The sequence below is a fragment of the Perca flavescens genome, chromosome 19 (assembly GCF_004354835.1).
Source record: "Perca flavescens isolate YP-PL-M2 chromosome 19, PFLA_1.0, whole genome shotgun sequence".
Lineage (NCBI taxonomy): Eukaryota > Metazoa > Chordata > Actinopteri > Perciformes > Percidae > Perca > Perca flavescens.
The window spans coordinates 7,476,007-7,487,302 of NC_041349.1; the positions used below are offsets into that span (position 1 = coordinate 7,476,007).

Consider the following 11,296-nt stretch of genomic DNA (forward strand, 5'->3'; position numbering starts at 1 on the left):
TGTGTGTATGCGTGTGTGTGTATGCATGTGTTTGTGTCTGTATATGCGTGTTTGTCTGTGTGTGTGTGTGTTTGCGTGTGTCTATATGTGTGTGCATGTATGTCTGTGTGTGTATATGTGTGTCTGTGCGTGTGTATGTGTGTGTGTGTGTGTGTATGTGTGTGTGTGTACAGTACAGGCCAAAAGTTTGGACATACCTTCTCATTCAATGTGTTTCTTTATTTTCATGACTATTTACATTGTAGATTAGGTAGGGGGGGTATTATTGGAATAAAATAAATAGAAAGTACACAGAAAAAGTACCAGAACCAGTCCCATATGTCCCTCATTGATTGGCTGTTGCTTGCATATAGTTGTTACTGTCAGTGCTGTTTGTCACTGTTTGCTGTGAGGCAACCTTGTGGATGAAATGCCAGTAAGTCCTGGTAGGAACGGAGCTGAGTGGGCCCATCACAGGACAACAAACAAGCCCCCCCCCACCTCCGTCTGTGTTCACAGCAGAGGTTGCTCAATCTCCGATCTGACCAATCAGACGCGTCCTGCTGAGTCACAGGTTCCAGCTTCATAATGAGCTGACTGCGGCGTCGGAGAAGCATTCAGTGACCAAGTCTTGACACGGAGCGAACACGACGGCAAAGAAAAAGATGGAGCGACTCAGCGTACTCGTCTGTCTCGGCCTGATTTGTGTGGCTTCAACCCTGGTGAGTCCAATCCCCCTCGTGTCGTCTTGTCATGCAACTTTGTTGTTTTTCCTGGTTGAAATTTCCAGATTTAGTTGTTCTTTTTTTTCTGCACTTTTCTTGAAGTTTTTGTTGATTTTATTCAAAAAACTGTCAAATTTTTTTCTTGTTTTTAATTGTGTTTTCGTCAACTTTTTAACAAGTTTTTTTTGTCGCTTTTTCCGATGTAGTTTTTTCACTTTTTTTGTGACTTTTTTTTAAACAAGTTTTTGTCACCTTTGACGATGTTTTAAATGTTTTTTTTTTCTGTCACTTTCTCCAATTTTTTTGGTCACTTTTTTCAGCGTTCTTTTGTCACAGTTCTGATTTACAAAGTTTTTGTAAACTGGTCCTTTTTGACACCCGATTACGACAGATATTGACATGGATAATTTCAACTTTAACCTTGAGTGTGTGTGTGTGTGTGTGTGTGTGTGTGTGTGTGTGTGTGAGTGAGAGTGTGTGTGTCTGTGTGTGGGGCATGGACCCCCGGTCTCCTGGGTGAAAGTCCTGTGCTATTTGACCCATCCACCCCCCCCCCCCAACCAGCCTCCCTGTGCGGAATTTTGTTCTTTCATACTACCCGCTACAGTTGTCTCTCTTAACCCTCTTTAAGGCACCTAACTAACCCTAACTATTGAGAACAGGTTGCTATAACAGACCCGCACATGTATGAGGAACGAGGCAGTTAACATCTGCATTTGGACTTATCCAGGAGACGTAAACTGTCTGTCTGTCTGTCTGTCTGTCTGTCTGCAGGCCCAGGTGCCCATCCCCGGTGTGGCCCAAGTGGTCGACCCCAGAGGAGCCCGACCGGTGGAGCAAGGGACCAGATCCGAAACTTGTGCCACGCAGAGGGATTGGCCTTTCTGCTCAGACGATGAATGGGTACAGCTTCGGTTCATCCCATCAGTTTTATTCTATCTATCTATCTATCTATCTAAAATGATTTCTTTCAAACACGAAAAACACAAATGATTTTTGTTTGTCTTCTAAGCCAGTGGTTCTCAAGCTTTTTTCAATATTGTTCCTCCTTTAAATAAATTTCGGTAGGAAAAAAAAAAGTCTATATAAAAAGGAAGAATACAGCGATGTCAGTGATAGATTTACTAAACAACGGCCTTGGACCTGGAAAACGGTTAAATTATGATGAGAAAAGATGATAGAAAGAAGGAAGGCAACACTAGGGCGACAAAAGTGACAAAAATTCAAATAAGCGACAAAGTTCGGGAAAAAAAGTGACTAAAACGTCGAAAAAAAGGCAAGAATAGGTCAAAACAGGCGACAAAAAACCTTCAAAAAAGCGACAAACTTGGAGCAAAAAAGCCAGTAGAAGTGACCACAGCCTTGTAACTGAAAAACATTTAGCAAAAAAATTACACGTACCCCCATTTGAGAAACCCTGTTCTAAGCTGTACCTTAAAGGGATAATTCGGATGTTTTTGAAGTAGGGTTGTGTGAGGTACTTACCCATCGACGGCCCTTTGCCACAGGGAACTGAAGCTGTTATCTCTGCACGCATTTTGCCACCAAACTCCTTTGACAAAAACAGACATTTTTATCTGCCAGAACACGGGCATTGCTGCTCCACCGGTTATGTCGTTAGGGTTATTGTGTGATTTTGGTGGGGTTTTTTTTAAAGGGTTCGGATTGACCAAAGTCGCACAATAACGCAAACTAACTAAGCAGCGGAGGCAGAGGTAGAGCAGCAACTCCCGTGTTCTGCCAGGTAAAATGTCTGTTTTTGTCAAAGGAGTCTGGTGGCTTTGAAGAGAGCAGAGATAACCGCTTCATCGTCGTAAAGGGCCGTCTGACAGCAAGGTAAAGCGCTGAAAATAGTCTAAATACTTAAACCAGTATAGATACTTTTTAAGGAGATGGAGAAGTATGTCATGCACACACACTTCTGAACTATCCCTTTTAAAAGGCAGATGTTTGATTTTTCTTCTATTTTAATCCAGGATGAGGTGTTTTTAAGTGTGTAAAGTTCAAGTGAGCGAAAGCCCGTGACGTTAACCTGCCCTCCCCTGTCCCTCCCGTCCTCCCATCAGGGCTCTAAATGCCCGTCGGGCTGCAGGATCCTGGGACTGATCAATAAATACGACCACGGCGCGCTGAAGAAGATCGAGAAGATCCGAAGCCTCCTGGACCTGAACAAAGTCAAGCACCGCACCACCGATCAGGTGTCCAAACAGACCTACGACTACCTGAAGGACAAACTCACCGTCGACTCTGGTTAGTGTGTGTGTGTGTGTGTGTGTGTGTGTGTGTGTGTGTGTGTGTGTGTGTGTGTGTGTGTGTGAGAGAGTGTGCGCGTTTGAGTGTGTGTGTGAGAGTGTGTGCATTTGAGTGTGTGTGTTTCTGTGTGTGTGTGTGTGTGTGTGTGTGTGTGTCTGCGTGTGAGTGTGTGTGTGAGTGTGTGTGTGTATGTGTCTTTGTGTGTGAGTGTCTGTATGTGTGAGTGTGTATGTGTGTCTTTCTGTGTGTGTGAGTGTGTGCATCTGTGTGTGTGTGTGTGTGTGTGTGTGTGTGTGTGTGTGTGTGTGTGTAAATGTAAATGACAGGGTATATCACAATATTATATGGATTCTTAGGACAACGATACTATATTTACTGACATCACAATGTGTACCACCGTTTGATTTCTTTTTTTTTGTTATCAAATTTTTATTGTTTTAACATTGTTTAAACATGAAATATAATGACGAAGACAAACAATCAGCAATTACACCAGTACGAAATAAAAATGAATAAATAAATAATAATTTAAAAAAAACTATATCAGTGGGATAACAAAAGATACAGAAAAATAATATAAAATAAATAAATAATAAAAAAACCTACAGAACTTATTTCAAAATCACCGTTTGATTTCTGTGACTGATACGAGACGATACATGAGCCCATTTACAGGGTTTCCGCGGAAGTCTAAAATTAAAAAATTATTATTTTAGGCCTTAAAAAAAAATCTTAAATTTGCTCAAATATTGTGTTCCAGGTCTTTAATTATTTTAAACGGGTCTTCATTTTCCTACGTTAATGCAACTCTACCTCTAATGCTCTTTTTTTTTTTTTTTATTCTGTGTAGTTGTAGTTCTTTCTGTCGCTAGTCCAAATATAATTCCCTGTATTAGGACTACAAATGAGACCAACGTGCAACTTAAATTGCAGCCAATCAGCTTTCGAGTTCTTTCCAATAGTACCACAGACATGAAACCGATGTTAATTTTTCAGCTATGGGGAAGGGCATTGAATTTACGGCTTAGTTGATGTTGTGATAAAGGTCTTCTGACTTCCAGACATATAAATATAAAAAAAATAATAGTTTCCCCTGTTAGCTGTACAGAGTTCTCTTAGCGTCTTTTAGCTCATTGTTTTGGTTTAAAGGCTAACTTTGAAGTCCTCCTTTCCTCCCCAAGATAGTGATAACAGCTACTACAACCTGGCCCAGACGCTGCGCCAGAGAATCTCGGACATGAAGATCAAGATCGACCGACAGCTGAGGACCCTGGCTGCCCTGAAGGATCGAGTCAAAGACCAGGTTGTGGAGATGCAGAGGCTGGAGGTACGGAGGCACAACAGGGACAAAAATACACACCCTTATACGTTATTGCTGCTTGATTATGAAAAACAAAAACAACAACATGAAAACAATAGGCCTGTGTCACACTTCCTGCTTCCGGAACGTGGAGTAGGGAATCAGAACTTCCGGGTCAACAGTCCCTTTCTCCATAAGGATTGAGATTATCAGCCATAATCAGTCCTTCCTTCCAGAAAAGAGAGTTTTTTCGTGATTGTTGGGGGCAAAACTCTGTGATTATGCGGCACGTTTTCTTAAAAAATCCGATGGAATATGCGGGATATTTAGGCAATTTTATGCGATGAAATTGCAGGAACTTGCAAAAATTGCGGGAACTCGCAGAAATTGCGGGAACTTGCAAAAACTGCGGTTTGATGAAAAAGAGAAAAATCTTTCTGTACTGTTGGTTGGTTGGTTACACATATGAGTGACATGACACAGTCATGAACACATGAACCCTAACCATAACTTGTCATGACAATAACTGAATGACACTTACTAAAAGAAGCGTTACGTCATAAACGTATATGATTGTTTATGTTTATGACACGTTCATGACAGTGTCATGTCACTCTTATGTAGATACCTTCAAGTAAAGCATAACCTTATCTTCTATAACAGGCGCGATGGCGGAACCTACACGTCTCAATTCTCCAGCGGCGGCCGTCATTGTTGTAAACGAATTCAACCCAAGCGCTCTTTGGTGACGTGGTTGATTACGTTACTGTTGATCGTCTGTCCGTCATCATATAAAGCCCGCCCCCTGACAATTTGATTGGTCCGAACAGCTCTGGTTGGAGCATAGTTGCTCCACAACAGATCAAGTCCAGACCTGAAATGTTGTGGGCGGGGCTAGTTACACATATGAGATTTAGCCGGTTTGTGACAGAAAGCATGTTAAAGAAACTGCTGGAACAGTACTGTAAAGAAGGATGGGCTGGTACAACAGTAGGATGTTTATTCACTTCCAGAGTTTCGGCAGAGTTGGTGCATACCATAAGATTTGCTAAACGGGAAGCTCATTTTCCAACTGCTTGTCTTCTCCGTCAGGTGGATATCGACATTAAGCTCCGTTCCTGCAAAGGATCCTGCCAAGGCTACACCCAGTACCAGGTGGACCGGGAGAGCTACGTGACGCTGGAGAAACAGGTACGGACCTTAACTTTGTGTTTATTTGACTGTATGTATGATATTACACAAAATTGAAAGCATAGAGATAAACAACAAACATTTGATAATTTATATATATATGTATTATTTTGACTCCGTACTTATTTAATCCCAGCCCTTCTCTATTCGTCCTTCGTCATTGTTAATTAGTTTACAAGCTTCCTCAGTCACAGTTAACTCACCCTTTGAGCAATAATAAAGTTATAATGCCTTTTTGAAACTGAAATGTAAAAGAAAATTAATACATTTTTCTTTGGGACAGAATTTTATGGACACACCGGCCAAAAACAAACCTTTTAAAAAGTCAGAATATGTTTTATCGACCTTATTTTCACATGTTGTCGTTGATGGGGTTTAATACATTGTTGCGTTCATCGCACCCGAAATCCTCTCCCAGTTTCAACACGACTGGTCCCAAAATCAGGTTGTGCGTCATATGGCTCAGTCATCAGCCGCTCTCTGTTTTTGTGTCTCGTTTCCACAGGTCAGCCAGCTGGACTCCCAGTCGGTTCAGAACATCGAGTCGGTGGGGACGCTGTACGTGATGAAGAGCAGGCCGCTGCAGGGCGTCATCGTGGACAGCATCTACAAGTCCAGCGGCACCACGACCGGAGAGCAGAAAGACATGTTCCCCGAGGTGAGGGACGCTTTCAGATTGAAAATAGGGATGCACCGAATCCAGTTCGGTTCGGCCAAATCCCGAATCCACTGGTTGAGATTGTGCCGAAACCCAATTACCGAATCCTACTCCCATCCTCAGAACATTAACACAGTAAACACATTAATTAAGTAATTCTTTTATTTTAACTGTAAAAAACATTATTGCAGGAAGACAAGTGGGAAAAACTGGTTTGACAATTACCATAGGCCTATGTTTACCCTATCTGAAGATCCAATCATTATCCAAAATATTAGCCTTTTAGATTGATAATCCCATAAAGTACGCTACCAATGGTCGTCTGGTTAACACACGTTTTTAGCAGTGACTGTCCTTCCTTTGCCGTACCTGAAGTTGCTGCATTCTGGCTGCTGTCTGTAGATTTCTTCATGCACAACTCGTATTCTAACCCTTTTTCTGCTCATCCCTAGTTGAAAATAATCCTGCAGGCTTTTACCTCATAATTCGAACATAAGCACCGTCTTTTCTAGAACCATGCTCTCACTTAACACTCTGAGATCGAAGGGCATTTTCTCGATTCTTACACACATCTTCTTAAATTCTCCCTTTAAGGGTATTTGCATATAACTGATCCCCGTGTGTTTCAAATCAAAACGTTCAGAACATCATGTTTCAGTAAAGCGATGCCCAAATTTGTCCAAGAGCAATGTGCAAAGAGATAATTCGACCCTAAAGCTGAAAAGTTAAGGTTTTCTTTTCCGAATTATTTTAAATCTCTTTGTGAAAACAAACCCTTTACTCGAGTCCAAGACCAGGACTAGTCGAGACCGAGTCAAGACCAAGTCCAAATCAAGACAGAGTCCAAAACGAGAGACAGTCAATAAGAAGAATGGAGTTTCAACAGTCACACTTCAATAAATGAAAAATGTGCAGGCTATTGTGATTGGTCAATACTACGGCGGGAGGCAGCCGTGGTTTAAACTTTGGCGCTTTCTGGTCGGTGCACAGGCTGGTCCCAGCCTCTTGGCACTCGATCCGTCCAATGGTAGAGGACAACACCCTGAAAAGAGATTTCCCGCTCTCCCTTCCCCCACCGGGTATTGTTCACTCGTTTAAGCGGATGGTGTCAGTTTACTTAAGAGGAATTCTGGTTCAAACCAGTCTGACTGCCCCCTCACCCTCAAGTGTCAGTGCTCTGTTTATGTGATTTTGCCCAAGAATAGCCATTCTTTTAAGATGACTGTTCTCTACAGTACTAGTAAATATTCCTAACGCCTGCTCCCGCTAAAGTTCTTTGTTGTTGTTGTTCTCTCTCAGGTGAGGGCGGTCCAGTTGGTCCTTGAACAGGAAGGCTCCAGCTCCTCCTCCCCGGCAACCATCTCCAAGGTCCCAGGTACTTCCTTATCGTCGTCTACATCCTCATCATCTTCTTCCATCTCCTCCGCTTCCTCCGCCTCCTCCTCCGGCACGTCCACTAAATCCATCACTGAAATTGGAGGACGCGGCGACGGCGTCGATTTCATTGACACGGACTTCGGCCTGCCCAGCACGGGCCACGTTACCACCAAAACCGTCTCGTGCACCCGCAGCACCCGCAGGACCGTCGTCCACACCAAAACCGGCCCGGTGGAGAAGGTGGAGGAGGTGTTTGAGGGAGGCCCCGAGTGCTCGGCCATGTCGGACCCCACCAAGGGAGGGATGGGCGCCCTCTTCCCCAGCCTCAGCCACGCATCCTCCTCTTCCTCGTCCTCTTCGTCCTCTTCTGTGACCAAGACCGTCCACACCGGTGGCACCAAGGGAAGCCTCTTGGATACCAAAACCGACTTCGGGAATCCATTCGGTGCGGACACCGGGCTCGACATGTTTGTCGAAGGCCTGTAACAATTATTACAATCACATAATTGTCCAATTGCCATTTTCTTTGTTAAACCACAATTAATTGCTAACATTAGTCCTAAGGGGTTATGACTGTTGATGGTAATTGTCAATTTTATGATATATACACAAATCCAATGTTTTATGATAATAAAATGGGTGTGGTTTAATTCATAGGACGTGTACTTGTGTTATTATATTATCTGGGTCACATGACAGCGATATAGCCAAATTAAGCCAGCTTTAATTTGTTTGAAAAAGTAATACATAAACATTTTGGTCACACTTTACTTGAAGGTATCTACATGAGAGTGACATGACAGTGTCATGAACACATGACAGTGTCATGAACACATGACACATGAACCCTAACTCTAACCCTAAACCCTAAATTGTCATGACAAAACTGAATGACAATTACTAAAAGAAGCGTTATGTCATGAATGTTCATGACTTGTTTATAATGTTTATGACACGTTCATGACTGTCATGTCACTCTTCTGTAGATACATTCAAGTAAAGTGTAAGCAATTTCTTTTTAAATTTTTTACTCAAAGAGATAATTATATTGTTAATCGCAATTATTTCTGAGACCGTTAATTGTACCGTAACGTTTTGGAAATGTTACAGCTCTACTTGATACCAAAACTGAGTTTGGAAATCTGTTTGGCGCAGATACGGGGTTCGACATGGGCTTGTTTGACACGGGCGCCACAGAGGATGACCTTCCTGATATCCACGCCCGGAGTGTGAAGAGTGTTGTTACCGAGCGCCGGGCCGATTATGTAGGAAAAGGTACCAAGACATCGGACGTGGAGTAAAGCTGAATGGCCGAGAGCGGCACATTCCAGCTAGCCGAGCATGCTTTAGCATCAGCTAGCTAGCCTTATGTACCAAAAATACGAAGTGAACACACCGATTTTTTGTTTATTGCTAGAGTTTAAGGATTTTCACATTCAGTGTGATGTAATTAACTGTTGTTGAAGTATTTTGGGTCCATTGTGTAATCCCAGAAAAAGACTGTGATTAACTTTTAGGGCTGTTTTTGTTTCGTAACAACACAACAATTCAGAAATAACATAATAAGAATTTTTTTTTAATCTTGCCGATATTTCAAATGCAGATTGTCAAAAACGTGTTGAGTTTATTTGGGACCAGCTTTAGCCACTGTTGCAGTGAAAGTGACAGTTAGCACCCTTATGCCTGGAGTACATTTAAGCGTTCGGAGACAGAGTTGTTTCTGCTTGTTACAAGGGCCGTAAACACAATTTTAGAGATCCCAAGGTTGCGTTTAGGGACTGCAGATGGAAAAGTAGCCAGTAGTCTTTTATTTGGTTTTTTTTGAAGGGTTTTATCTACACTTACAAGCCTAAGGTGCAGCGCCCAAGCCATTTTGGGCACCACCTAAGCCGAATGAATGTAAAATCAATCAAAATCAAAACTTAAAACTTAACTTAACTAGCTTTTCCAACATTTAGACACAGATATGCAACCCTACAGGTTGGAAGCGGAATTGTCCATTACATTACATTGTCCAGTTCATTCAAACTACAGATCTGCTACCCGATCTGGCAAACATGCATAATGTAATGTAATGGGACAATTCCGCTTCCAACCTGTAGGGGGACCGAAGCGGGAAAAGTCCTTTACTGTTGCTTTAAACCATGTTCTTTGACAAATACATTTACCTATGTTGACATTTGAAGTCCCAAATCCGCCCAAGCCCACTCACCTAAAACACTTAGTATTTAGAGACAAAAATAATGGAACTCAATCTGCATTTGGAGCATCCTGCAGTAAAGTGGCCGTTTTTTCACTCCAGCAAATTTCAGCTAGCTGAGCCGAAGGCGGTCCAAGCTAACTCGCGGTCTGCGGTGTGCCCCTCTCTGTCCGCAGATTGTGTCGAGGCCCACCGGAACCACCTGAAAGGGGAAACGAACGGCCTCTTTAAGATCAAACCCGGCGGCGGCGACTCGGCACAGGTAGCGGAGGTTTACTGCCAGCAGGAGGGGCTAATGGGCGGGTGGTTGTTAGCGCAGCAGAGAGAGAGCGGTGCGCTCGGCTTCAACCGCACCTGGGCCGAATACCGCGACGGCTTCGGCTCGGTCGACGCGAACGGCAACGGGGAGTTCTGGCTGGGCAACCAGAACCTCCACCTGCTGACCAGTCAGGCGGAGAGCATGCTGAAGGTGGAGCTGGAGGATTGGGAAGGGGGCGTGGCCAGCGCCGAGTACACAGTCAGGGTAGGCGCGGAGACGGAGGGGTACCCGCTGCACGTGTCCGGGTACACCGGGGACGCCGGGGACGCGCTGGCGACGCCGGCGTCCGACGCGCCGTCTCACCCGTCCCACAACGGGATGAAATTCAGCACCTTTGACAAAGACAACGACGTCTGGGAGGAGAGTTGCGCGGAGAGGTACGGCGGCGGCTGGTGGTACAACAAATGCCAGACGGCTAACTTGAACGGGGTTTATTATAAAGGCGCGTACGACCCGGAGAAAAACAAGCCGTACGAGATTGAAAACGGAGTCGTGTGGGTGACGTATAAACCGGCCAATTACAGCCTGAAAACCGTTAGGATGTTCATCCGACCGGCTGCTTTTTAATTGGACGAAAGACGCAGAACCATTGAGGTTGGGGATGAAGTCGATAACACCATAGCATCTCGAAATTTGCCGTGGCAATACTGTATCGATACGCCGAGCTTCTATTAGTTCAACGTAGAACGTGAGAATTTTTTTTTATTTTACAGCATTCTCATCAGCATATCTCATTTCGGTTCCACTTGATGTGTCTACTGAAATGTTTACCCCTCTGTCGCTCCGAAAACGGACGTAAAAATATCACATTTCTGTGTAGTCTACCGTTAGCTAGCTACCGTAAATGTAGGCTACTTTTAAAAGGCCATATTTTCCCCTCTGGGCTCAGCAAACGGACGTAAAAGCCTTTATTTGATGTCATTTTTCAGTTTTTCAAGAATCGGTTTAGGAATTGGAATCGTTTTAAATGTATCGGTTCGGAATCGTAAAAATCCAAACGGTACCCAACTCTAATCGTGACACAAGTATCGTTTATAATACCGTATCGTCTCGTGGCGCGCCCCCACCCCTGCAAAATATACACATTCATCCACTTTTATGTGTTTAAACCCAAAGAAACAACAAGGCCCAAAGCAACAAGTCCTAGAGACGCAAGCGCACTCTGAGGCTGCAGGTAAATATTTGAGGCCAAAAACCAAAGTTGCTTTCAGACCTTCAGACTGTTCCGATCGGTTTGTGAGTCATTCTGACATTTCCAAATCATTTCAAACAGTGTGTGTTTGAGTTGACTCTT

The 11,296-nt window shown here is 43.6% G+C and overlaps 1 protein-coding gene across 1 annotated transcript; it reads left to right on the forward strand.

The window, feature by feature from the left end:
- The first annotated feature begins 246 nt into the window (after positions 1-246).
- On the forward strand, positions 247-11,296 carry fga (fibrinogen alpha chain). The gene is made up of 9 exons (XM_028564082.1): positions 247-701; positions 1,479-1,607; positions 2,771-2,954; positions 4,139-4,284; positions 5,350-5,448; positions 5,954-6,106; positions 7,406-7,928; positions 8,639-8,758; positions 9,860-11,296. Exons 1-9 carry the CDS (start codon positions 645-647, stop codon positions 10,567-10,569), a joined length of 2,121 nt encoding a protein of 706 aa, XP_028419883.1. The 5' UTR covers positions 247-644; the 3' UTR covers positions 10,570-11,296.